This window comes from Ostrinia nubilalis, chromosome 23, assembly GCF_963855985.1.
Source record: "Ostrinia nubilalis chromosome 23, ilOstNubi1.1, whole genome shotgun sequence".
NCBI lineage: Eukaryota > Metazoa > Arthropoda > Insecta > Lepidoptera > Crambidae > Ostrinia > Ostrinia nubilalis.
This window is the reverse complement of record NC_087110.1, coordinates 5994374-6006384: the sequence shown is the minus strand read 5'-3', so window position 1 is coordinate 6006384 and position 12011 is coordinate 5994374. Positions and strand designations below refer to the sequence as shown.

The window sequence follows — 12011 nt, the reverse complement described above, 5'->3', positions numbered from 1 at the left end:
TCCGTTGGTAGTAATAAAAATGTATGAATAAAAAAAGTATGAAAAATAAAATTATGAAGAGAGATTATTATGAACACAAATCGGTAGTAAGACAAAGAATAGGATTTAGAATTTTATGTGAGCCAATATAGAACCAATCATTTCTTAGACACTGAAAAAACTGGATATTAATCTATCTATCCAGGAAATTTTATCACCTAATTTAGTAAATATTTCGGTGTTTTATCATAAAATAACAGCAAATAAAGTAGACAGTATAAAGTAAAAAATACATTTTTATTTACTAGTTTAATTTTAATATTTACATAAATATTATCATGATTTATGTTCAACTTAATTATCTTTTACTCCTTGCGTTGTTGTCAGCTGTTTTAACGGTTATGCATTTCTTGTCCAAGTACCTCAAAAGATCCTGAAACAAAGATTTTTTTATAATATTGACTTGTAGACTTGTTTTAATTTACCTATTAAAGACTAGCCTAGAGAGCGACAATATAAAGCATTATAGTGAACAGAATTGCAATATAGTATTAGTTTCTTACATGACTTTGAGTATTTAATATCTTAACAACAAAGTTTATTTAATTAAGGTTATTATTCCAAAAATAAAATAGTCAAATAGTTAAAAATTTATGATCGCACAGTTCATCAAATCAAATCAAGTTTTCACGCCATCTAGCGTTTTATAACTGAACCAAATTAGCAATAGCGAAATAAGAAAACGCGTAATGACAAAGTATGAACGACGTCTTTGTATTTTTTTGCAACGGACGTTTTTCTCTTTGGACTTTTCAATGTCCAAATTCAATTTTAAATTATTTATTGGTGCCCTTTTCTAGGCACACATACACGTCGCAATATAGCTTGCCCTACCACTACTTTGAGACAGCAATATATCCGTTGGTACTGAAAAGTCCTTACCTTTGGATCGTAGCGATGTCCGCTGGCCACCAACTCCTTATGTATAACGTCAATGTTAACGGGCTCGTAACGCAATATAGCCTCATATAGTTTTCGTCTACACGACACGTAGTTGTGAAGCGATATATGCAATGGAACACGGCAGGAGTGCACCTGGAATTATGAAAATCAGGTTTGAATATGACAGAATGGTTCAACAGGTTTCAATAACAATAAACTAGGCAACTAGGTAACAGAAGGTAACCGACGACATCATAAAGGTAGCAGGAAGGCGCTGGACGCAGGCCGCTACCAAATGGGCAACATGGGAGAGGCTTATGTTCAGCAGTGGACGTCCTATAGCTGAGATGATGATGATGATGATAAAACTAAAAAAAAAAAAAAAAACTAGGCAACACCATGTGGCGCGACTATGTTGGCTAGCCTTTGTTATGCAAATGACATTTTAAACTTTCCAACTCACATGAAGGCAAGTTTTGTTATTAGGGAAGTTAGTTTTCAATTTCATATTTTACTTAACAACCAACGCCATCTAATGGCAGTCAGGGATACGAAGCAATAAAGATGAATCGGTGCGTGCTATCGTAGTGCAACATTTCTCCGAGTGGTGGCGCTCTTGCTAAACTATTTCATACAATGACGAATTTATTGGTATAGTTCCAAAATACTGAACTGTCCTATCTATGACATTTACAACGGGGCGCCACCGTCAATACCGGATCGCTGGTTCCGATTTTTGCCATGTTGGAAACCATATAGTTGAACGATGGTAGCGCCCCCCTGTCATTGAGTTTGGGACAGTTCAGCGTGGGTCATCTAAGGTCACTCTTGGATTTCAATACTATTACTATTAGTCGAAACAAAATTCGTTAAAAAGTAATGTTATAAATATACTAGCTAGTACCTTAGCCTTTTCCCGTTTCTGAAAGACCCAGTCTTCTTCTGAACACAAGATTGCTTTTATTTCTGGAACTTCATTAGTCACTTCATACACATTACTGTCTTTACTGCAATCGTTTAAATTGTCTACTGCTTGAGATTTTTTTGTCGGCGATTTCAACATTTTTCTTGGTGATTTTCTTGGAGATTTGTGATTTTTAGGCGATTCTTGGCTGGTTTTCCGTCTTTTGGAAGGAGAAGGTAGCTCCTCTTGACAGGATTCTACAACGGGATGAGTTTGATTGTACAGGTGGGTCAGTAGTTGAATAGCTGGAAGGAAATAGAATCCAGTTTTAGGAATGCAGTAGTAAAGAATTTAATAAGAAATTGTAACGAAAATAATAATAACATTTCTTTATGGTCATCTTTAAAAACAAATTGGTTCAATAGTTTGGTGAAACTAACAAATTATAAGTTTATCTTCCCTTACATTTACAGTATTAAATAATCTTATAAGATTGTAAATTTGAATATATTTACCTCTTTTTCTCTTAAAAGGCTTAAGTCCATATTTGTCTAATTCTCTATTCCTGTCTGGTGTAGACATTGCTGCAAAATCTAGCATCGGAGTCACCTGGTCAGTCTTCAGAATATACTCACTACTAGTAGGTGTGTCTACTGTAAATGCATTATCATTTGTAAATGCCTTCAATGGAGTAGCTAGTTCATTTTTAGGTAACATATTTGGTGTCTTTAATATACATTCCTTCTTTGGTTTAATCATACTGCTTTTAATGTCAACTGCAGGCAAGAAGCTATCATTTGTAGATCTGTTTATAGATTCGCTAGTTCCCTTTTCAATATTCCCAGGATTATGTAAAGACAAATCATTGTCAATGACTGAAATACCACCAAAATCAACCCCCCAAGCTCCTTCATATCTTGATTTATTCATAGAATACTCAAGCTCTTTATCAGAAATGTCAAACACCTGAGAACTTCTGCTATATGTCTCTGATACATTGCCATCTTTCTCATCAGTAATTTGAGAAGCAACTGAGTTCTGGGATAGATCTCGTTTTGAAGTATCAGTTTCGTTTTTTGATATTGCATCAAACATTTCATCATAATCAATTGATACATCTTGGAAAATCTCAACATTTTTTGAACTTTGTATGCTACTATTGTTTCCACTAACTTCTCTACTTGCCACTGATGAATTAGATGATTGGGTCAAATCTACTTCATCATTATCATTTTCATCACCTAATAATTGATTCTGACTCTCTATCTCACAAGACTTTTCTAAAGTTTCTTTAGTACTAGCATCATCAGAGTGATTATGCACAAATTCGTCGAAAAAGCTATGATTCGATGGCCTAAGATAATTGTCTGATTTAACAGGACTTGAAGTATCTGATAGATCAAGTGTTTCTTCTAATTCAATAGGTTTCGAATCTGTATTATTTGCTATTTTTGGTTTTATGATATCAATTTCGTCATTATTTAATAAAATAGTGTCATCTAATGACTTGTTACTTTGGCTCATCTCAACAATAGGTAATTCATCTTCATTTGATGACTGAGACAGATCTACATTCTCTACTATGTTCTTAGCTGTTCCATCTACCACAGTTCTTTCATTTTCATCTGATTGTTGTGTGAGATCAATATCAGTTTCAACATTCTTTGGAACAGAATAAGAGGTGCTAGCTACGCATTCAGTCATTTCCATAAAATCGTTTGACTTTCTTTTGGTTTTGTCTGTAACTTGCGATGTTATGTGTGGATTTTCATTTGAACTAGCTTGTGAACAAGTTTTTGCAACACAAGCAATGACTTCCATAAATTCATCAGAATACCTTCTAACTTCATCATTTGAGTCTTGAGATGCTGTGATTTTTTCTTTGGCTGGACTGGGGTTAATTTTTGCAGAAATTCCAACACATTCAGTTATTTCCATAAAGTCATCTGAGTTTCTTCTGGTATAGTTCTGGGAACCCTGGGTCAGCTTTTCTGGGTTACTAGGTTTCTTTGTAAACAGATACTGTTCAGATTCTGTGTGATTGTTTAAATCTGTTTGTGTTAAATCTACAACACTTGTATTTTGTTTCTTTTCATGTATTAGTTGACAGTCATTTATTTTCACTGCATTTTCTGTATCCTGTTCATCTCCTGTTAAGTCCATTATAGTATCATCCTGTTTGATAGATTTCTCAGATTCTTTGTTTGTTTTATCATGACTATCAGTCAAAATTACGGACACTTCATCATCAAAGATATCTGGAGAACAACTCCTGACTCTATTTGAGATCAGTGAAGTTCCATTTTTACAATCAATGGTATCTGTATTGTTAGATTCTTTAGTGACCAGAGTTCTATCATTATTACTATGATTTATATCAGTATCAACATCAATAAAAATTGTAGGTGTGTTATTTGATAATGAATTAACTTTTTTCTTTACAATATCTTTAGCAGACTTCAATGTTCCACTAAGAACAATGTCAAGTTCGTCTTGCGAACATTCTATTTCACTAAAGTTCATATTGGTAGATTCTTGCTTGACTGGACTTTTTGGTCTGCCTGGTATATCAGCCCAGTCTCTAAGCAATCTTCCTTTACTAGTAGATTTTTCAACTAAATCTTCAACATACAAAATATTGTTGTTCTGTAAAGTTTCATAAGATATTCCTGTTGCAACATGATAACATTTTATAATCGAATAATCTATATCATTTTCATTTAGAGCCTTATTAGAGAGAGAACTTGTAAATAGCACCTGTGAATATCTATCACTTATAATTTGTTGCTTTTCCGTGTCACTTGATAGTAAAAGTTTGTATTGCTTTCTAGGCCTTTTCAACCTTCTCTTATTAGTTATTTTTATTTCTGGAATAGCAAATCCATACTCTTGCAAAGTGGTTCGAATTTTTTTTGTCCTTTCCTGAGAACTCAAAGGCTTTTGACTAGTACTACTTTTATTGTCCTCCGATGATTGTAAAGACTTTGATAATGCTATAGCTAATTGTAGCTGTTCAGAATCTATATCAACACCAGCTTGTTTGCAAACTTCATCAAACTCCTTGGCATAAGTCAATTGATCGTTCTTTTTAGATTTTAGAACAGTCCGAATGTCTTTTTGTCCTTTAATTCGTTTTGGAGGCTTTTTCTGCTTTGTCTTCTTTGGTTGCTGTTCAGTTGACTTTTGAGAGTTCTTGGGTCCTTTACAACTGCCTTTTTTCTCTTTAAATTCCGACAAACTCTCATCCATAACAGGACTGTTCTGGAAATATTTGCTCACCACTTTGCATGGACTGTGATTCTTGCTGTTGCAATAAAACAATGTTAATTATGTAAATAATTTATTCATTTAGCCCAGTAACTACATAAAAACAACATACCTATTACTATTACTCTCTATATTCATAACTTATGTATCAGGTCTGTCGATCCTTGATAATTCCTTTTCGATTCTTTTTATTGTAGCTGGAGACCGGTTAGGAAGACCACTAGCAATCATTATCTTTCGTTCTACTTCTTCTATAGGATCTTCATATAGCACCTCAAAAGCTTTTCGATACTTTTCTGTTGCACTGGAGAAACTGAAATGGAAATATTTCATTGTTTACAGTCTGAATCATAACCTCAAAGAAATTAAAAAGACAAAGTTAAACGACAGATATTTACTGTAGTATGCAACCACTGATAATTCCAAAAGTTAGAATGCCTAAACCAAGCGCATTTCTAAATCTAGCAGCAGGAGTTCCTTTAATTTTTCTTGGTTTCCACTTTGACGTATCTACTCCGATGGCCATTTTGCTAAAATTATGATGGATGGTCGGTCTGTCTATGGAATAGGGATGTATGATTAAGCTTCTAATTTTTTTACTAATCATAATTTTTACAGAAATTGAGTGGGGTTAGTCGATATTCATGTATGAATAAAATCATGCTATTTTACTTAAATTCACAACGTAATCTCTTTACTCCTTTTATTAAATAACGGAGGTTTATAATAACATTTAAAATAGACCTACGTATCTGAGATAATTTAAAGGCATGTTAAGGTTTTTAGAAAGGCAAATTGGCTATGAATTAACATCCAAAATATTATTATCCTAGTTCAGTCTACACAGCAATATTCAAATAATAATTCTTTTAAAACGATTAATTAATTCGAACAACTAAAAACTACAGTCGATTATACGAAAAATTATTATTTACAACCCTATTTCTTTTGACAGTCGGATGGCCACACTTAGCCAACAGCCGTTATTTTACAAAAAAAAAGTCTAATTAAAAAAGTTATTTTTGACACTAATGCAATGATATTATAAAAACAAAAGCAGATATGTTATAAGCGCTCGCGCTGTGAATACTCAAATACGTCCCAATTGGGACGTCTTGTGTTTAGTCTTCGTGTGGCCTGCGTCGTGCGCAATCGCGTGCGTACCACACCGTAAGTTCCTGTGTTCTTACCAAAATAAATAAAAAATGCCATCGTGTGTGTTTCGAAAGTGTACCAATTATGACTCTAAAGTAAACAAAATACAAGGGATCTCTTACCACATGTGATTATGCAAAATTATTTAGTATTTATATTTTCAATTATTTATGCAAACAATCAAGACGCCATGCGCCATGTTCAAGTTAAGAAAGAGAAAGCGATCTTGTTTTGACGTTAGAGCGATAAGGATGCGTGCGCTGCGGACATAGATTAGTTAGTGCAGAATCGTTAAAACTATAGCTATCTCTTTCATTTGCGTGCTATTTCGTATCTTTTGTTTCACTTATCAGTTACATTTGTCAATGTGTGCAATTTGGAATAGCTCGGCACGGATTAAAATCGTAATTTCTATGAACGTAACATATCTATAGTTCTAGAATATCATTGCACTAATGACATTGCTTTGTTTGTAAACTTACCAATTAATTTAAATTCGCACCATTGAAGCAGATTCTGCCGTTGATGTTGAAGTGAGCCACATCGCGCGAAATTTATTTTTCTTTTTTCACTTTTATAAATAACTTTTCTTTCCTTTTTCTAAGTGTTGTGATATTTGTGGGTGCTGGGTAAGTGTTTAACACTATTTGTTTTGTGATTGTCTATTTCCTTTGTCCCTAAATCCTATCTCTTCTGAGGGCATCAAATATGGATGTACCCCCAAAACCTCCGGATCCTCCGGACGATGCTACTATGATTTCTCAGCCGGTTTTCTCTGACGAGAGCCAACGAAATGTTGAGAAAAGAAAACGTACGCTTCCGTTGGAGCCGACTGGCAAGGAAACCTTAGACAAACGCACTCGGGACTCAGAGGAATCGTCGACCTCCATTCAATCTTTATATACCCACCCCAGTTTCACTGAGGCACGTATATACACAGCAAACGACAGCGGACCATTTATTGTTCATTGCTCTCGTACTGAACCTGACCCTGCCGCGGGTACCACTATCCGCCCTATTAAGTTTGGCCAATTTCTGCACCGAAACTACATTAAAGGCATCGCCAAAGATGGCGTTAGAAATGTTGGCAGAAATAAAATTGCAGTCGAATTCACCTCTGGAGAAGATGCCAACAATTTTGTTAATTCCCAGGTACTGACAGACAACAAATACAATGCCATGATTCCCACATACCATATTACTCGAATGGGTCTAGTCCGTGGTGTCCCGGTAGATTGGACCCTCGATGAGTTTATTAACTCTCTTGAAATCCCAGAGGGATTCGGATTTGTTTTAAAAGCCAGGCGTCTTAACAGAAAGGTGTCTAATAATGGGAATATTATTTGGACTCCTACACAAACTGTGGTCCTCACATTTTCTGGGCAAAAACTTCCAAATAGGATTTACTCGTTCCACACCTCTCTGGTGGTGGAAGTATACCAGCTTCCAACTATACAGTGCCATAATTGCTGTAGGTTCGGACACATAAAAAATCAATGCCGCTCTAAACCCCGTTGTTTCCGTTGCGCTCAAAGCCACTCTGGTGACGCTTGTAATGTCCCTGATGAGAGATCTTCTTGTCTACTTTGCACGGGGGCCCATCTGGCTACAGACAAAAACTGCCCAGAACACATCAGACAGAAAAGAATAAAGCAACTTATGTCTCAAGAAGGTCTTTCATATTTAGATGCTTCAGACTTAACTCCTAAAACAAGAAAACCATATAACGATGTTGCAAAAGAAGTTCGTAATTCACTTTTTGCTTCCTTCCCATCACCACAATCTCCCCCAAGATCAATCCCCTCCCAACAAACACCAAGTGTATCTAGAAGGATAAATCCACCTACTCCCCGCAGCAGATCCTCTCTGTCCAAAGGATATGATAGGCAGGCCCACCAGGCCTTAGTTGCTGATGTCCCTTCTCAGGTGCCTAATGGTTGCGCACTACAAGGTTGTTCCCACTCAGATATATCTGATAATGACCAATTAATAGAAAATTGCCTGTCAATGCTCACGGTAATTCTCTCAAAATTTAGTGACTCACTACCGAACAACGTTGCCTCAAAACTTAATATACTCTTCAATAAACTACCTAAATCTCTTCGATCCTCAGACGATAAAGATGACGACGGACACTTCTCAGTTTCTTCAATGGAACAGTAAAAGTGTCCGTCCGAAAAAATCTGATCTAATTTATTTATTTAACCAGCACTCAGTGGCAGTCGCTGCCATCTCTGAGACATGGCTGAGACCAGGTTCCCTATTCAGGGTTCCAGGATATGCCTGCCTTAGAGATGACAGAGATGATAGCTACGGAGGTTGTTGTCTTCTTATCAAGAAAAGCTATTCATACTCTCTTCTCTCCATCCCTTCCCACAGTCCAGCTTTTAACGCTGTGGCTGCTCGTGTTATGAATATTTCTATTATGTCCATTTATATTCCTCACCCTACCCCTTCTCTTATCCCAGAATTATTGACTATTTTTTCCTCACTTCCTCCACCTATCCTTTTGTTAGGAGATTTTAATGCCCATCATATCGCCTGGGGTGCTCACAGCTGTGATTCCTTCTCTGTCCAACTAATGGATATATTTGAGGATCTCAATTTATGTGTCCTGAACGATGGATCCCCGACAAGACGAGTATATCCTAGTCAAGATCCTAGATCAGCTGTTGACCTCTCAGTATGCTCCTCTTCCCTTGCATCTCTCTGCTCATGGTGGGTTCTTCCAGAGGCTTATGGTAGTGATCACTTCCCCATTATTATAAAAAAGCCCCAATCAGTATCACCTACTCCAGCTCCCCCTCCATTACTTAAATACAAATTACATAATGTAGACTGGTCCAATTATGCATCAGAGGTAGACAGACTCCTATCAAACCATATTAGCTCCCCTTCCACCGATGTAAACGAGAAGTGCTCCATATTTGTAGAGTCATTGTTATCTGCTGCGGATTCACAATTCCCTCGTAAAAAGTTCAATCATAAAAAGATCGCTCCCCCTCCATGGTGGGACTCGGAATGCTCGGAGATGATTAAACTTCGTAAATCGACAGAAAAAGATTATAATGCCTCTATGACCATGGAGAACTTCTTAAAATATAAACAAGTGGAGGCTCGTACTAAGCGTCTCTTATCAAAAAAAAAGAAATGTGGGTGGATTAAATTTTGCGAATCCCTCACTCCTAGGTCCCCTTCCGCAGCAGTTTGGAAAAATATCCGCCGCTTTCGTGGGTCATTTATAGAATCTCCTTCTTCAAACGACCCATCTGTTTGGCTAAATGACTTTGCAGATGGGCTGACTCCCCCGTTTGTCCCTGCTGAAAATTGTATACCTACCCCTTATCCTAACCTCCAGAGTTCGGATAAATTTGATCAACCCTTTTCTTTACCTGAACTAAGATGTGCTCTTTCGGGACTTCGAGATTCCTCTCCAGGAGAGGACGGAATCCCCTATTCATTTTTAACTCATCTTGGCCCAATTGGGGAGAAATTTTATTTAGATATAGCTAATTCTATTTTTATGTCTGGTATAATTCCGGAGTCCTGGAGAACCCAAATAGTTATTCCCATTCTAAAACCTGGAAAAGATGCCTCCGTGTCATCTTCATATAGACCAATTGCCCTATCCTCTACTTTATGCAAAGTTCTTGAACATTTATTGAAAAACCGCCTAGAATGGATAGTGGAAAATAGAGATATTCTCGCGAATAGTCAGTTCGGCTTCCGTAAATCTAGAGGTACCATGGACAGCCTGAGCATTTTAACGTCAGACATCCGTATCACCTTTTCGAAAGGGGAGTTCTTAGTTGGCGTCTTTTTGGACATAGCTTCTGCATATGACAATGTTCAACTTCCGGTGCTCAGACAGAAGATGCTTCGCGTGAGTCTCCCTGTGAGGTTAGTCCATTGTGCAACCAACTTGCTTATGGGCAGATTGCTCAAAATCCGTTCAAATGGCCAACTTTTACCCCCACGATATGTCTGGAAAGGTCTGCCTCAAGGTTCAGTTCTAAGCCCTATTTTATATAGTATTTATACCTACGATCTTGAGGAAAGCGTTTCATGTTTTTCTAATATCCTTCAATATGCTGATGACATTTGCCTTTATGCTTCTGGGAAATCAATTGAAGATATTTCATCGCGTTTAAATTCAGCTCTGTATTATTTAAGTATATGGTTGGACGACCATGGTCTAGCACTATCAATTCCCAAAAGTAACGTTGTACTATTTTCAAGGAAAAAATATCCCCCCTCTGTCGAAATTTCATGCAATAATCAGCTCATTCCTGTCGACGAAAAAGTTAAATTCCTTGGAGTTCTTCTTGACTCTAAAATGTCTGGCATACCTCATTTTAATCAAGTCATCCTAAAGTGCGAGAAGGGTATTAACATTCTTAAATCCCTTTCTGGAGTCTGGTGGGGATCCCATCCTTATTGCCAAAAACTATTATACAATGCAGTAGTTCGTAGCCATCTTGACTATGGGTCTTTTCTATTAGAACCCTGCAGTAAAGAAGCATTGTCGAAATTAGATAAAATTCAAGCTAAAGGTCTAAGAATTATCTTGGGAGCTATGCGGTCCTCTCCAAAAAATGCACTACAAGTTGAGAGTGTAGACCCTCCTCTAGATCTTAGACGTCAATATTTGTCTGATAGATTCACATTTAAAGTTAGCCAATTTGCCCGTCATCCTCTGATACCCCGACTCCAAGATCTATCTGATTTAATTTCTCTTCCCTCTTGCAAATACTGGTCCCATAAAGAGCCCCCTAGATTAATAACTAGTCTTAGAAAACTTTCTTCACTGTCCCACCCCGTAGTTACGTTTCATCAAAATCCTATATTCCAAACTGATTATGATGCTCTGATCTTTCCACCCCATGTTCTCTTAGATTTAGGTATCTCAAAAGGTGACCTTGCGGCTGATTCCAAACTTACTGAATGCTTAGCTAGAGATTGGCAACACTGGCTACCTATCTACACGGATGCCTCTAAGTCTTCAGAGGATGGAATTGTTGGTAGTGCGGTATGGATTCCTAAATTTTAAATTCTTTTAAGCTTTAAGTCTCCAAAAGAATCTTCTGTTTACACAGGTGAATCGCTGGCTATTCTAGAGGCTCTTTCTTATGTTTTCTCCCATAAATTAAATAAGTCTATCATTCTTTCAGACTCAAAGAGTTGCCTACAGGCCTTATCTAGTAATATCTTCAGAAGTAAGCTAATCTCACCTACCCTGCTGGCTATTAAAAACATTCTCTTTCGTTGTCACAGTGAAGACATTCAGGTTGCACTAGGGTGGATTCCAGGTCATAGTGGTATCCGCGGCAATGAACAGGTTGACCTATGGGCGGGAGAAGCTGCACATGCAGGGTCTCCTCTTAATACGATATATGCTTGTGACACTTTACCCTTAGCACTCAGAGACCTTGTTGACCAATGGCAGATCCGTTTCAACGAATCGTCTAAAACAAAAGGTCGACACTATGCCAACATCCAACCAATAATTCCCAGAAAACCGTGGTTTTTTAAACAGAAAGGGATAGATAAACGCATAGTGTCAACGATATGCCGTCTTCGCATTGGTCACGCATGCACTCCAGTTTTCCTCCATAAAATTAATGTGAGAAATAGCCCATTATGTGATTGTGGAGAAGACGAAGGTTCCCCTGAGCATATTTTCTTTAATTGTAAAAATTATTCTGTTTCTTTATATGATATTCTTCCCCTTAAAACTCCTCGTCCTTTCAACTTCCAATATATA

At 37.0% G+C, this 12011-nt stretch overlaps 2 protein-coding genes across 2 annotated transcripts; both read right to left on the bottom strand.

Moving 5' to 3' along the window:
• Positions 1–257: 257 nt before the first annotated feature.
• LOC135083422 (structure-specific endonuclease subunit SLX4) lies at positions 258–2941 on the bottom strand. Its single transcript, XM_063978164.1, has 4 exons — positions 2341–2941; positions 1826–2130; positions 922–1074; positions 258–412 (listed from the first exon to the last, which is right to left on the bottom strand). Exons 1-4 carry the CDS (start codon positions 2918–2920, stop codon positions 338–340), a joined length of 1113 nt encoding a protein of 370 aa, XP_063834234.1. The 5' UTR covers positions 2921–2941; the 3' UTR covers positions 258–337.
• LOC135083211 (uncharacterized) lies at positions 2931–5764 on the bottom strand. Its single transcript, XM_063977946.1, has 4 exons — positions 5491–5764; positions 5205–5405; positions 2995–5129; positions 2931–2953 (listed from the first exon to the last, which is right to left on the bottom strand). Exons 2-4 carry the CDS (start codon positions 5228–5230, stop codon positions 2931–2933), a joined length of 2184 nt encoding a protein of 727 aa, XP_063834016.1. The 5' UTR covers positions 5231–5405; positions 5491–5764.
• Positions 5765–12011: the final 6247 nt, after the last annotated feature.